A 15,685-nucleotide genomic window follows, 5' to 3' on the forward strand; every position below is an offset into this window, starting at 1 on the left:
AAGTCTTCTGAAATGTATTTTTTCTCTCACTTCCCTTCCTCCTTCCTTCCCTTGCCCCCAACTCTTTTGAATGTACTGGGTATTGAACTCAGGGCCTTGTGCAAATAGGCAAAACAAACAAACAAACAAACAAAACAAAACAAAAAGGCACCACTTGAGATGCACCCCCAGATTTAGAGGCATCTCCCACTGCTCTGGAAGATGGGCAATGCCATGTTCTGAATTGCCTGTGTGGGAGAGTTGTAGCTAGGAGTGAAGAATAACCAGGATAAGGAACTGAGTTGTAGCAACAACTTGAGCAAAGCTTGGACTCTGAGCTGCATTAAGAACATTTCCCTAGCTAATACTCTTGATTCCGTTAGTGAGACCCAGACCGGAGAGCACAGCTATGCCATGTTTGAACTTTTGACCTAATAATAATAGGATTTCTTTATGCCAATAGATTGGTGGTAATGTGTTGTGTTGACAGGGAAAAGTAAATCAGGGAGGGTTGAGGAAGTGGTTAGGAGGCTTTAAAGCCCACTCAGCTGGCATTTGCACGGTAAATGGCATCCCTCTTTGTGTCAGTACATGGCTTGTTAACACTCTAAGTTCTGGGCTGATTTCTCCATGACTTGTGACTTTTTTTTTTTTTTTTTTTTTTGTTTTTTTGAGACACAGTTTCTCTGTGTAGTTTTTGGTGCCTGTCCTGGATCTCACTCTGTAGACCAGGCTGGCCTTGAACTCACAGAGATCTGCCTGGCTCTGCCTCCCAAGGGCTGGGATTAAAGGCATACGCCACAGCCACCCAGTGATGTGTGACCTTCTTATGTCTTTCTACTGTGGGCACCACAGCCATTGTGACCCTCTTCAGAGAGTGTCTGGCTTGAGCAACTATAAGAATTCAGGTATGATAAGTTCTCTCCAAAATCTGTCAGCTAGAGAGACTAACTGTTGGAGAGGTATTATTAATGTTTGGCAATGCTTTTTACTTTTTCCATTATTGTTGGACACGGTGACATGGCTTGGGTGTTGAAAACCCAGGATGCCCCAAAGCATATCTTAGATGTTTGAAGAGGAACAGCTTCCTGGTCAAACGCAGGTGCTGGGCCTCACATTCCTGCTATCATTTAAGTTCATTTATGTTCTACCAACTGGTTTCAGTTTTATTACATACTATATTAGGGAACAATCTAAAACAGACTCTTTTGGTGTTGGTGTTTGGTATGGTCTAATAACAAAAGCAGTTTTTAAATCAGGAATTTCTAGATGGCTCTGCAGTAGGACACTATCCTCCCTGGCTTGTAACTCTGGATGCTATATAATCTTCCATGTCAGCTCCCTAATGAGACCTCCTGCCATGTCTCTCCAGACAGTGTGAAAGCCTGTAAAAGCAACCCACGTAATTTGTGACACATCTGAAACTACAAGCTGGATGTCCTAGTAAGTACACCAACTGCCATTTTAGTGTTTCAAAACAACTATGAAGTGCACAGGGCAGAGGGGTTATGATAACTCCTGTGCGGGTGATAGTAACACTATGTCTTGGAAATTTATATGAAGGAGAGTCTTCATGGAAGAGGTGTGTGAGTTGGCCTTGAGGGATTGGTAGGCATAGACTGAATAGAGTTTGGGCAGATAGGTACTTATTCCAGGCAGAGTGGACAATTCTGTTCTGATATATTGGATGGTTATAAAATAAACCAACTCAGCTTCTTACTGTATAAAATAAGTTACAGGCAGACATTATTTTTTATCATGGTTTGTAAAATTTCTTTTAGCCTCTAAAAATGCAAATCAAGTGGAAATAGCTTCCTTACATATTTTTTTTCTGACTTAAAGACCACAGCAGAAAGGAAGAGAGAAGGGAGAGGAGCCAGAAGAGGAAAGGGAAAAAATAATTTTACTCAAGTTAACATGGGAGTCTTCTATGTGAAATGGCACTGAAAGTTATTAACAGAGGGGAACTCCGTCTTCAAAACCCAAACAATCAGACCTGATCTCAGAATATATTGAGACTAGTTAGGAGAGTTTAACCCTCAAAAATCTCTCGGCAGGAGAAACAGAAAACAAAGCAGCAGAAAGTTGTTTTTTTTTTTTTTTTAAGATGAATAAAATACATGAGGTTGAATCTAAAATTAAGCATTGAAAATTTACTACACTTTAATAAGTGGATCCATTTCACTCTTAAAATTTCCAAACTGAAATATTTCTCCTCTACCAGGGTGGCACTTTATGTAACATTTATGATGCATTCTAAAGCACATCTGAACCAAGTAATAAGAATGCTATAGGTACATCACATTCTCTGAGTGTTCAAATTAAATATGCAGAGGAACAGTAGATTTTCATGCTCTGTACATCTGAGATAAGCGCCTGCTACCTGGCTAGCATAGGGAGTTGTAAATCACTGAGAGATTCCAAGTACTCTATTTTATAGCAGACAAATTATCCCCCAACTTCCACTACTTTTGGAGGAAAGATAAGAGAATTGCTTAAAGGGAAAATTGTAACATGCAAGATTCTCATTTAAGTCATTTCCACCAAAAACTGTCTTCAATAATATTATATTAGGAAAAAAATGATGGGATAAATTATGTGATGGTTCTTTCCTGTTCCTTGGAGTGTTCCAGGCCCCAGGTTTTAGATGGATGACAGTGTTGATTTGACAGCATCAGTTGGCAATAGTCATTATGTTATTTAACAGGATTGCATCTAAGAAGATACTACTAAAGACTGACACAATTCTGGCCACATGGATTTTTAAAAAGGTATATTATTTTGGCTAAAACCTTTTATTTTAAGGATCATCGCAAAGATAGTACTTATTTAGAAAATCATTTAGATAAAGACACATGAAAGGAAATGGCAGATGTAACACTGAGTGCATAGAATCGATGTCTTCAATGAGTATGGTCACTACACTTAGACATTTAACACATACACATACCCACAAACACACATGCTTACATTCCTCATGATTACTGTCAAATGTAGGAAATTGTGACACTAAGAGAACCCACTCAAGGAAGACAAAGAATGAAAATCCTGAGCTGAAACACATAGGGATTTGGGGATCAAGATTAAGAAAAAAAAAAAAAATCAATGACATCTATCAAAAGCTACAAAAGTTCCATATTATTGTGACTGGGTTTACTTAATAAGCCCCAGAGGCTAATTTACTAAACTTTCTAAGCCCCTAAAGTCAGTGTTTCCAGTCTGCTAACCAGGAATGTAAAGCACCTTCAAAGCTGGTCTATGGTTCCAAAGTCATTCCTGTCTAGAATGTCACCTTCCTCTTCCCCAGTAATCAGTTTCTGATCACTGTCCATATTTAGCCCTTTGCTTCAATCATTTACTATGAAAGTCAACTCTATTTTAGGAAAAGACAACAGGTGTTTTTAATCACCTGATGTGTCCTTCCCCCATGACATTGGAAGGAGTTTGAGAGACAGTTCAATGATGACATTAAGAGAAAACAAGTTCCACATGTACATACACATTCTTTTCTTGACAATCTATAGAATGAGCACTGACTTACTCCATTACCCAAACATATTGACATTCTATGTTTTCTTCTTTGTGTGTTAGCATTATGCACAGGTGTTCCTATTTTTGTGGGTGTGTCTGTGTGTTGAGGTCAGAGGACAACCTTGAGCATTGTTTTTTTCTCAGGAATTGTCTGCCTCATGTTTTATTGAAATAGGATCTCTCATTGACTTAGAGCTTACCTACTAGGGTAGGGTGGGTAGTAAGTTCCATAAATCTGTATGTATCTGCCTCCCCAGAGCTGGGATTAGAAGAGCACAGCATGATACTTTTTGTGGGTTATATGGATTCTGGGGAGTGATCTCAGGGCATCATGCTTATACAGTAAGCTCTTTAAGGACCAAAAATATCTCCATAGTCCTGCTTCCTTTTTTGACAAAAGAATTTCTCAATTGTTACATGACTCCATGGATGTATTTAAGAACAAAATTACTGGTGTTGGATATTTGCCACCACTGTCTGAGATCCCAAGTAGAAGACTGGCATTATGGTTCATGATGAGGCTGATTGGGGGTCCTGAAATAATGTAACATGTAAGTAGAGACTTTGAGCCTGAAGTCAGGTCTCTCAGTTTGCACTGTGATTTCACATCTCATTAGCTCAATATCCTCAGACAGGAAGGATAACTTCTTTGAGATTTTATATCATGTACAATTATGACTGCAGTAATACTTAATCCACAGAGCAGTGATGGTTATGTGACAGATGGGAAGCAAATGAAACAGAGCCTGAAATATAGGGGCTTTCAAAAGTTATTAGTCGTCTTCTAACACAGAAAATGCTAATAAATTAGACTTGCCTAAGATGCTCTGGGACTGGGTCAAATTCCTGTAGTAATACTTTAAGCAATTAATAAACCAATCCTTGACAGAATAGAAAGAGCAGTAAAGCATCCAAAAGCTGAAGGATGTGAACCAGTGATTATCAGTCAACATTTCTGATACTCTTTTGATACTTGTTTCCCAGTGTCCAGAGACACTGTGATGTTTGTCTTCTTGATGGCTCAATGTCACTGTAAACTTTGAATCATTAGAAAAGAGATCAACAACAAAAGGTAGGAAGGATTGGGTTTCTTGACTAATTTTCCTTTAATGTACTTCATGAATTTAGTTAAGCAATAACAAAATGTAATAGGGTGTACCAATCCTCTGATTTTTTCCTTCTGTAAATTTTTTTAATAGCAGAAGTTGATCTCCAGCATTCAGGTGTCTTATAAAAACAAGATCTTCAAACCTAGAATCCTTTGGTTGACCTGTTAACATACATGTCTGGCAACCCAGATCTGAAGCCTTTTTCTTCTACCTTTTGATGGGTGCAACTGAAAAGTAGGTGTTACTTGGTTTTCTCTTGTTTTTCATTTTAAAAATCCATGGATGGGGAGGTCATAGGCCCCAGAGCAGAACTTATTACTGTTGTTTAGCCAAGTTGTCATGGTGACAAACTGCATTCTAAATGTTTATGCTTCTAACCATACACAAATGCTACTTAATCAGGAAAGCTTCTCTGCAGTGAATGGTGGTAGATGTAGACTCACAACTGCTCAAGATGGTGAGGAAAAGTGATAGAGATGAGTGCTTATCCCTAAATGGGGCCTTTATTCTGCTCCCTCTAAGGTACAGGGCTATCACAGAGGGAACTAAAAGAATATAAGAGCTGGAAAACAGAAAGAAGGGGCTATGAAATGATACAGCCATTGCAAACATGTTTCACATCAGTTGCAGTCGTCCGTGCAGGGCCTGCATAAGACTGGGCTGTCACCTGCCAATCATGGATGGGGCAGAGACTCATAGAGCCCTTTTGCTGAACTATTGGTTACTGATGGGTTCTGGGCAAGGGATGTAACCATTTTCAATTGTGTACCCACTAGTCAACCCATCATACTCTAAAGCACAGCTACAAACCTGGGGTCCAACAGAAGGTCCTGGGGTCAAATCAGTGGGTCCCCAAAATGAACAGACAAAAAGACATGGATATGGGGAAGAGACTTGGTGGGGAGGGGATGACAGAAGTGGAAGGGAAATAGAGTATGAGAAGTGACAGTAACCACAATGTATTGCATCACTGATCTCAACCTGTGGGTTACCACAACATGAGGCACTGTATTAAAGGGTCGCAGCATTAGGAAAGCTGAGAGCCACCACATTATATACATTTGCAATTGTCAGGAAATTTAATCAATTAAAAAAAAAAACTAAAAACAAAAATAAAACACATCATCTAACTTCAGGATGAACTATTAGTAAAAGATGTTACAGTCTAAGAAAAAAAAGTTTCCCATAACGTTTGTTCATATTTTATTTGGAAATGTATTGCATTAACTATGCTGTGACTGTTCATGAAAAAGATTCTAAAAATACCCTGCCCAGATTTCTGGATGTACTTTCCCCATCAAAGCTGCTTTAGCACTAAATGCTAATTGGCAATAATGAATGCAAATAGCACACATACATGTCAGTTAAGACAGCTATCAATTGTAAGACATGATCCTTGGGAAAGCTATCCAGTCCTCAGGAAAACTATTTGGGGAATTAGCAATACTCACTTTGCATAAACAATGAGTTGAAATGAAAATGCAAAGAAGTGACGATGCATTACAGTTATACACATTCAAAGGAAGAAAACTTAAATTGAGTTGTATGGATGTAGATGTGTTAAAACTTCAGACAAGAATAAACCGATTAATAGATCATTAATATTTATTTGCGGACAAACACATATGTTAAAATCAGTGGGCCACAAAACAAACAAACAAACAGATACGGATGTGGGAAAGGGACTTGGTGGGGAGGGGCACCAAAGATAAAGTCCACAAGGCAACTGTCTTCTAAAGCATTATGAAGAACCAGTTGAATAATAACCCAGTAGCCACCAGTCTCCACTGCCGTGTTGATCCATCCCTGACACATGTCAGTGGGTATCCCAGTCCTGCTGTGAATTAGGAAACTGCTTGCTTTTTGTAAAAGAATCCATGTACCCGCTCCTTCACCAGAAGTCCCTCTACAGAGCCTTGATTAGGCTCTCAGAGAGGTTAGTTTCCCTGTCCATTGGGAAGCTTGGTTCAATTCTGAGCCCAAGAAAGCATGGTTTTCCTCATTGATAATGAGAGTCAAGAGCCTACATGTCGAAGTTCCTAAGAATAGCACAGTCATGATATATATGTGATCTTTATTCCTACTGTCCCTTAGGAAGGGACTCAAAGGACCGGAATCCCGGACTTACCTCTAGGATGGATGTCTGCACTTGGAGGATCTGTTCATGGCCTTTGAGCTGCCGGATGCAGATTTTGCAAGACAGCTGGGTGGTGGTGGGCGTGTAGCGCTCCAGGGAGAAGGCACAGTGCAAGGGCTGCCGGTTGCTGCTCCACACTCGGGAGAAGGGGACTTCCTGCAGTCGGGAGGAGGAGAGGACAGGGAGTGAAGAGCAGAGCCCTGCTTCAAGGAACCAGACCAGCAGTGACTTAATCACAACAATTATGATGATGATGATGATCGTAGCAAAGATAATTGCCTAAGTGACTTTGGTGGAATTACAGAAATAATATTTCAGCATATGCCAGGGAGCACAGAAGTAATTAATGTCAATTCCAATTGATAACATTTGAATTCCTAAGCCATGCTGCAAGAGCTTAGACTTCACTCATTCTCTCTCTCTCTCTCTCTCTCTCTCTCTCTCTCTCTCTCTCTCTCTCTCTCTCTCTCTCTCTCTCTCTCTCTCTCTCTCTCTCTCACACACACACACACACACACACACACACACACACACACACACACACACACACACACGAATGGATACCATTAAAATTTAACCTTTTCCCCACTAAAAATGATCTTCCTTAGAAGGCTCCTCTAGTCCATCTCTCTATATAAGCTGGGAATAAAATGCTATTTTCTCATTTAAGTAAGAATTTTACTGAGAAACTGACTGACCAGAACTAGTTGCCCATACCACAGACTCATGTAGACCTGTGTAGGGACACATACTACCAATGTATCTGACAGAACTGCATACAACCTAGAGAAGGACACAAACATGCTCGGCACCCAGAGTGACAGAGCTCTCTAATCACCTATGATTGGTCATGTAGTAGGTAAGTGACCACACAGGACAATATGAATGAGAAATAATAACAGTTCAGGTTTTGTCCCATCCTCAGTGACTGATATAACTCCATGGCAAATGTAGGTTTTACTAAACAAGAACGGAAATTATTCCTTTTCCCCAATACTAGCTGGAGCATGATGACAAAGGCAATTTTTACTGTTTGTTCTTACTTTTGTTTTTAATGTGTTGAAAAGTATCTCCTTCTTAGTAAAATTTGGTTGGGGACTTGGCAATGACCATGGATGCCCAGCTTCTAATAACCCTCATCATCACTTTTATTTCCTCTTTTTATCACCTCATTAATTTGCTCCTTTATTGCTAAAAATACAATTTTCTGCAAAGATGAAGCTGAAAGGTAGCAAGAGATGTACCAAGTCTGGAAGCTGGGAACTCTAGAGTGTGGCTGGTGATAGGCCTGTAGTGTGTTATAAGACCAATGCCACAATTATAATTATTCACTTTGGGGAACTGTTTATTCCTGAGCTTCAGTGTTCACACTTATAATTTGCTTCCTAACTTTCTCTAAAAGCTATATAGATATAGATCTAAATTTTGGATTGTGTTTTAAGTGACTGTTCTCTAAGCCAATCAGCTGCCTTCATGGGATGTTCAGCTCTGCGAAAGGTTCATCCCAGCTGGGTTTGCTGACTGCTTGCATGCCCTCATAGTGGGATAGGAAGGATCATGAGACCCTCACCTAAGTATCCAACTGTTTTCTTTCATAGCTGTATACATATCTGCCTTAATTGCATGTGGCCTCAGGGAGGAGCAAGTATGTATATATATATATAGACCAAGGGAGACTAGAGAAGGAAGGCTCCACCAATGTACCTATGGGAAAGCCCTCATGACTACTGGGTGAGGGCTTTCTAGGTACAACTTGTTGGGGTATGGAGCACCCCAAACCCTGTAAGAAGCATCTCACCTATGTTCTATAAGGAAACCCATTAAATACTCACTGGTTCCAAAGTGTGAACTTTGGTGGAATAATGCCTCTATTTGTCATTGGAAATTTAGGAATGGGAGAAGCTGCTGCTTATGTCTCCCTTTGGGGAGGAATTTTAACAACAAATACTTACTGGAGTAAGCATCAAGGATAGATGATTTTAGACTTTTAGGTTGCTCTATGCTTAAAGAGGATATAGCAAGCTTTGGAGAAGATGAGAAAACAAAATGAAGCATTCACAATTACCATCCATCTTAGCAAGAATATAACAACTGTGTAGGGCTTCTGTTTTCTTGTATTTGTTCTTAATCCTGAGCCAAAGAAGTCAGTGGACTTTCCTCAGAAGATGTACTGAGGGATCAGAGGAGGCCTCAAGTATGGCCGTGCTTTATAGCATTTCACAATTCCTCCTTCTAAGCCTTCTCCCATTGTGCAACCCATGGGTTACTCCTAAGTCATACTTCAGCCTCCTACACATCTCCCTCTGCCCACTGAACTCAATCCCATCTGCTTGCACATGGCCAACTGTCATCTCCCTTTGCAAGGCTCTAATAACTACATCTCTGGCATTTATCTCATCATCAGTCCCTGGCACTGTAGTCTTGAGGCACTCTACAAATGCTACTTGGCATTTATTTCTCAGGCATTTTACCATTTCCATGGCCATTTAGCCAACTTTCCTAAGCCCATTACACCTCACTGGAGCTGAATGAAGTAGTGTTTCACACTCTTCTGCCTCTAGTCTCTACTAGACAAGCTTGGCAGGGTGTGGAGCCTCACAGGAGAGTCAAATGGAAGTCAGTTGATTGGCATCCATCAAGGCAACAGCATCACGGTCTCTCACTTCTAGTCATGAGAGACACTGACGTGATCATTACCCAGGGGCTTGGCCTTTATCCCATGATCCCTTTGCTTGATGGTTCACAGCAGACCCCAATGCCTCACATTATAAATCCAGCTTGGCCTTCCCAGGTCTCAATCATTTCATGGCCTGCACCCACTCTCTACATTCTCATTCTAATAATCTCTCAGATGAAATCTCCTTTTTTACCAGCTGATTTTGTAAAGTTACTTTGTATGTCTCCTTCAGAAAAACCAACTACAGCACAGAGCTGTGAGGTTAACAAGTGGGTTTTATTTGCTAGAACAACTTAAATTTTAGTCATTACAGCATAATGTAAGCACTTGGCTTTCAGGGTTAGACAGAGCCCAGTTCAAAATCCTTCTCTCAAGGAAAATCTACATTTTCTGCTATGGGTTGGGATCCTTGGTCATACTTACATTTTCTTAAACAATGATACTGACCACTTCTTTGAAAGTACCCTCTGATATCACTTGCTAAGTCTTCTGTACTTTCCCCCAAACACTAGAACATAGGTGATTAGTACCCTGTGCAAAGATAGTTTTTCCTTGTAGAAATACAAGAGAATCAGCATAAAAATGTCTTTTCTCCTGTCTCTCCATGCCACTGCATATAATCAAAACACTTTTAAATCTGCTTGGAAAAAAAGACAGTACTGAAGGAATAGTTTTTCATTGTTGAGTTGAATAGCAGCTGCCAATAGTGTTCAACAGAACATTTAAAAATAATAGAACTGGAAGCACTGTGATTAGTGTATTTTCTCAGGGCAATTGTTTCTGCTTCCATTTATCCCCTAAAAAGAAGGGGGGACGGGGAGAAAAATCCACCCTTTTCCCCAAACAAAACAAAAACAAACCACTAACAATGCTCACTGAGCTGAGAGAAACAGTGCCGAGGACAAAGTTTAGCAAAGTTATGTGCGGCGAAAGAATTCCGGAAATGTTTTCATTCTGGCCCCCATTATAATTAGGTTCCTAGCAGATGGAGAGAATGTAAATCATATCCTAGCAGGAGATAGACACTGACTTCTGGAAGATTCATAGCATGCTGCAAAGACAGCTATCTTTATCCTAGGGACATGACAACCTGACTGTGCTTTATTGGCTCTAAATAAATAAATAATTGCTGCCATAAAGCTTATCATAGCTTTCCAAGCCAGAGTCAATAAAGATAAAGGGAAATTATAATGAAGAAGCTTGAGGTCCCAATGACCTGTTGAGAGTGGGGCTCTTTAGTTACCTCCCAGGTAGGGCAAGGAGAGGGCTGATGACAGCCATAGTGGGTTACTAATCATGGTAGTCTTGAATCTTGGGAAGAAAACATGGAACAGTGTGTTACTTGGGAATGCTAGCACTATGGGTAGAGGTTTTTCTTTAAACCAAAGTCAGTGGGTGCGGCTGATGGACCCTCCCTTCCTGCATACAGAAGCTGTATGACATTCAGCGTGATGTCGGACTCCAGTACCTGATTGGAAATCAAAGTGATCCCCCTAAACCTAACAGGCCTCATCTTCTCAGAGCTCAGGACACAGACCTAATTCACACTGTTTCAAGACAACTTGTCGTGCAGCTGTTGCTATCTGATAATTTTTGAACCCCTCTTTTAGGCTTGTAGTTCCTTGGAAATTCCATCTCCCAGAACAAGACAGGATGTCATCTTGGAATGTGTGCCAATTGCAATATATCAATTCCTAGACTGTCAGTTTGTAGTTAGAAGGAGACAAATACATAGTAATAGCATCTCCAGTTTCCCATGCTTTGGGCTGGAAGATGACAGGGAGATTTAGTGATTAGAGATCAGACCACATATCAGGACTAGCATGATTTTCTGTTCCTGTAACATCTCTCAGAGATAACCAGAGAGAGAGAGAGAGAGAGGTCCCATTATTTCCTAACCACTAAGGCCCATTGAATACTCTTCCTCTGTTATCCAAACCAAGTTTGTCAGTACAAACAATGATCCACATGAGGCTCAATCAGTTTGACCACAAATCCACCCCAAAGTGCTTTGATCTAATGTCTGGAACAACTATAGTGCGGTGATTAAGCCCATTGCCATGCTCACTTATATGATCTGAGGGATTTAGCACTGGTGTGGGCAAAGATTGGTGGGTAAGGGTGGTAGGAAGGAAGGAAGACCAGAGTGGAGAGTAATTTGGGGTTAGAAAAATGAAGTGGAAATGAAGACTCAGTGGCAAGACCGACCCCCCCCTCCTCCCGCCGCCGTTGAAAAAAATGAAACTGCTTTTCAGTCTTCCAACACCCTTCTCAAACTAGGCTCAACTACAGAAGGCAAATATTTATACATGCTCAAAACCTCCATGGATTCTAACCCATGCTAGTAGTGAAGCATGTTAGATTTCTTGCATTCCAGTGCCTTTGGCTCTGGTCAGTGTTGTTGCATTCTGGGAGGTTTGCAGGTATCCCCCCCCCCCCATCCTCTTGGGCTCAATGTATTCATTCTATGTCTTTGGTTCTGGAATCATTATTTAAGAGTCTAGAAAGGAATGGTTCTTTCATCCATCTAATTTTTTTTTTCAATATTTAAGCACTAAATGCAATAGCAACTTTGGACTTACTGACTTGTATCAGACACAGTGCAAAGAACCTATAAAGATTAATATATAGGCATTCAAATGGTTAGCAAAACTTGTCTTAACAATACTCTCAAACTCAATCTGGAACATAAACTTTGAATACTACCTCCTGGAAAACAAAGACATTTGGGTCTTGAATATCACCAGCACTACACTGATTCAAGAATCTTCTATCAGGAAATTTGTCAACTGTGCCAAATCAAAGGGGGGATAATTGGAACCCTGAGAGATGTTCATGTCATTTTGGATATTTGAATGCACTAAAACTGTTTTGGGAAAAGTAGTTCGCAAAAAGCAAGACTTACGAGACTTAAATGGGAAAATAGAGACTTATATCCAATTTTAGATTTCTGCATTTTTCAAGTGGGAAGCATTGGTGGCCCAGCTTTTTCTATCATGGAATGTCTGTGTTTTCGCTTTGCTATCTGGCTGGTTCCCATTTTGAATAACTATATGTTAGTGTAACGAGTGTGTGTGTGAGGGGTGAGTGTGTGTGTAGGGGTATATGTGTGTGTATGTGTGTGTGTGGTATGAGTATGCGTGTAGGGATGTGTGTGTGTTTAATTAATAATAAATAACTAAATGAATGGAAGTGTTAAAAAGCTTCATATGACTTTGCATCTATGCTGCCAGATGTAAAAATGCCCTGCAATTGCAAATTAACAGAGGTACCAGAAACTCTTCTGGGGTTAAGGAAATGTCCTGTCATTTGAAGAAAAGGGGGCCTGCTTATGATAGCAATAAAGGAAATTCTCAGACTTCAATGCCAGGATTACAAATTTCTCAGATATCTTTTTATGGTAAGCATAACTGAATCACCCTGAGCTGAGAAAAAAAAAAAACTTTATAAGGAGACCTATGCATGCTAATATATAAATATCTTTATGTATTTATAAAAGGACTCCAGGGAGGCTTCCTCTTGCCTTTGCTTACTGACTAGGGGTATCTTCTCATCTTACTCATTACATTTGGCAGCAAGCAGTTCACATATGAAGGGTAACATCTTTGTTCACAGCCACAGCTATCACTCAAAATCATCACCCTGAGACGTTCTGCCTCTTCACTGCTGACTGTGATTAAAACAGTGTCTCACACTGATTGATTTTAATAAAAACAACACACAATCCTTACTTTTAAGTGATTAGATTTCCATCTTAAACCTATACTGAACAATTCAAACAGAGGAACGGAGTGCCACATAACCCGAGAGGCAGGGACTTTTGCCCCACTTACTAGACACCTGCGAATTTAGGACAGTATGTTCCACTCAAACTGTTAGATCTCTCACAGTTCGGAGGTGCAATCCATACAGGAAGGCCCCTCCCAGGTTTGCTGGTCACAGCAGAGCTGTTTCTATGAGAAGTCCCTTTGGCTGATACCTGGCATGCAGTGAAAGGTTTGATCCTCCAGAGGAATGGAGGGATGTCAAGGACAGATATCTGAAGACTGAAGGTATTCCCTTTGAAATGTAGCAGTTTTGGTTCTTCCAGGAGCTGGCCGCCTTGGTGCCGTTCATCAGAAACCACTTCCTATAAGAGCAGGAAAGAAAAGGAAGAACCACATTGAGGCATATGGCTTTGTGTACACAACCATGCACACCTCTGACACAGCCACACACTTCCATAGCCAGATAGAGCCCCAGACTTGCTGCTGAAAAAAATAGGGATTCGGTCACCAAGAGACAACTGTTCTTTCTTGCTTATGTTACGTATGCCTATGTAGATTTATTTATTTTGTGCAGTATGGGCACTCAGGTGTAGAGGTGAGCCGTCAGTTTGCAAGAATCATTTCTATCATTTCACCCCATGAGTTCCTGACATTAGACTCAGGTCATCAGGCTTGGTGGCAAGTACCTTTACCTGCTGAGCTATCTTGTTGGCCCTTGCTGAGGTTTTTTTAATTTTTTTATTATTAGTATACATTCCTTCTACAAAATAATAGGCATCATTATTTTATACATGTACATTTTATACATGTACACCATGTACTTTAATCATCACAATCCTGTTATCTTGCTCCTGCTTCCCCTCCTCCTTTCACGGGTCTCTTCTCACACAGGCCCTGTTTTACTTTTGTGTCTTATTTGATAAAATCCAGAAACTGTATGAGAATTCATGATTCTTCTGAGTCTACATTATTTCCCTAAGATGATACTCTTTTGTTCCATCTGTTTTCTTGTAAATGCCATTTCACTGATCATTATGACTGAACACCCCTCCTCTGTGTATATGTGCCACACTGACTTTATCTATTCAGCCACTGATTAACATCTAGGCTGATTCTCTAAGTTAGTTATTGTGAACAGTGTTGCACCCAACAAGGCCATGTAGGTATCTTTGTGTTACGCTGGCTTTGATTTCTTCACGAGTGCTACTCTTGGATCCAACAGTATATTTTTAATTTTTGGAGGAACCTCCATACTGATTTTCATAATGGCTAGAGTAACTTATATTTCTTCCAGCAGCATGTAGCAGGGCTCCCTCTGCCTCCATCCACTTGAGCCAGCATGTGTTATTTATTTTCTTGATGGTATTCCTTCTGGCTGCTTTTACACTCACTGGAATATTCCTTAAACTAAAACTCCTCCTTGCCTCCAAGTTGATTCTAATACCATCGAGTTTCTAGGAGTATATGGGTTTCATTTGGATGTGACATTCCCCAGGGATCAGCAGCACACAGTGCTATACCTTCACAATACAGGCAGACAAGGTGTTCTCTGTTCTACTGCAATTCTTCACAAAGATAGGCATTATCTAACATTCATTTTTGGCTCAAAATAAATGTTCTGGAGTGCGTGTTTATTTGTAGTAGTATTCATAAGGGTTTTTAAGCCAAAAGGCCAGGAAAAAGAAGTTCTTTATCAAGTTAGCCTGACTTCAGAAACAAGAAATCAAATTTCCAAGGTAAACACTCCCTATGTTTCACTGAGAGATCATTATAATTACACTCGTGACAAACAAAGCCCACACAGGTTCGACTCAGCAAACACTTAATTGCTTCTGAATTTGTTGTGACCAGAATTACATTGACAGGGCAAGTGGAACAGCTAGATAAATATGTATTCTGAAAAATATTAAATTACTGTAGAAGTAAGGCTTTCAGTGACTAGAGATGAAAGCCCTTCCCAGGTCCATTTGTAGAATCACCCTTGACTTACAGTTTCCTTGGAGACCCAGGAGAAACACCAGGCCATACAGCCTTTATATACCACAGTCTGTAAGATGCTACAATCAATTGGAAGAAGTCCAGCAATTTGATGGATAAGCACAATTTGTACTTCAGTTATTAGAGGCTAAAAGCAGCCCCATAGTGTGTCTATCTCCTGCCTTGAGTTATAAGGACACTTCTTTTTAAGTTTCTAGAAATTTGAGGTACCAGAACTTCATATACTTGCCAAACATCCTAATACAGACTTATATCTTTGTCTCTAAAAATGTTTCATTTTGAAATAGGGTATTTCTAAGTTGCACAGGCTGTCTGGAATTCATGGGTCTTCTGCCTCAATATCCCATGTGGTTATACATGTGATCTGCACACCTGACTATAGAATTATAAAACTGTTTCTAACTTGTAGTTTAACTTGAGTAGTTTGCTGGCTAATTTTTTAGTCAACTTGACATACTCTAGGGTTATCTGGGAAGAGGGACCCTCA

The 15,685-nt window shown here is 40.1% G+C and overlaps 1 protein-coding gene across 9 annotated transcripts in view; it reads right to left on the bottom strand.

The window, feature by feature from the left end:
* Unc5d (unc-5 netrin receptor D) overlaps nucleotides 1-15,685 on the bottom strand; it is a 555,548-nt gene that overhangs the window by 24,162 nt on the left and 515,701 nt on the right. For all 9 annotated transcript variants that reach the window (XM_028891808.2, XM_028891807.2, XM_028891806.2 and 6 more), the window contains 2 exons: nucleotides 13,413-13,562; nucleotides 6,748-6,912 (listed from right to left, as the gene is read on the bottom strand). In XM_028891808.2, coding sequence (XP_028747641.1) covers nucleotides 6,748-6,912; nucleotides 13,413-13,562 — 315 coding nt within the window. The remainder of the gene's footprint in view (nucleotides 1-6,747; nucleotides 6,913-13,412; nucleotides 13,563-15,685) is intronic.

Source organism: Peromyscus leucopus, chromosome 17 (assembly GCF_004664715.2).
Source record: "Peromyscus leucopus breed LL Stock chromosome 17, UCI_PerLeu_2.1, whole genome shotgun sequence".
NCBI classification, from domain to species: domain Eukaryota; kingdom Metazoa; phylum Chordata; class Mammalia; order Rodentia; family Cricetidae; genus Peromyscus; species Peromyscus leucopus.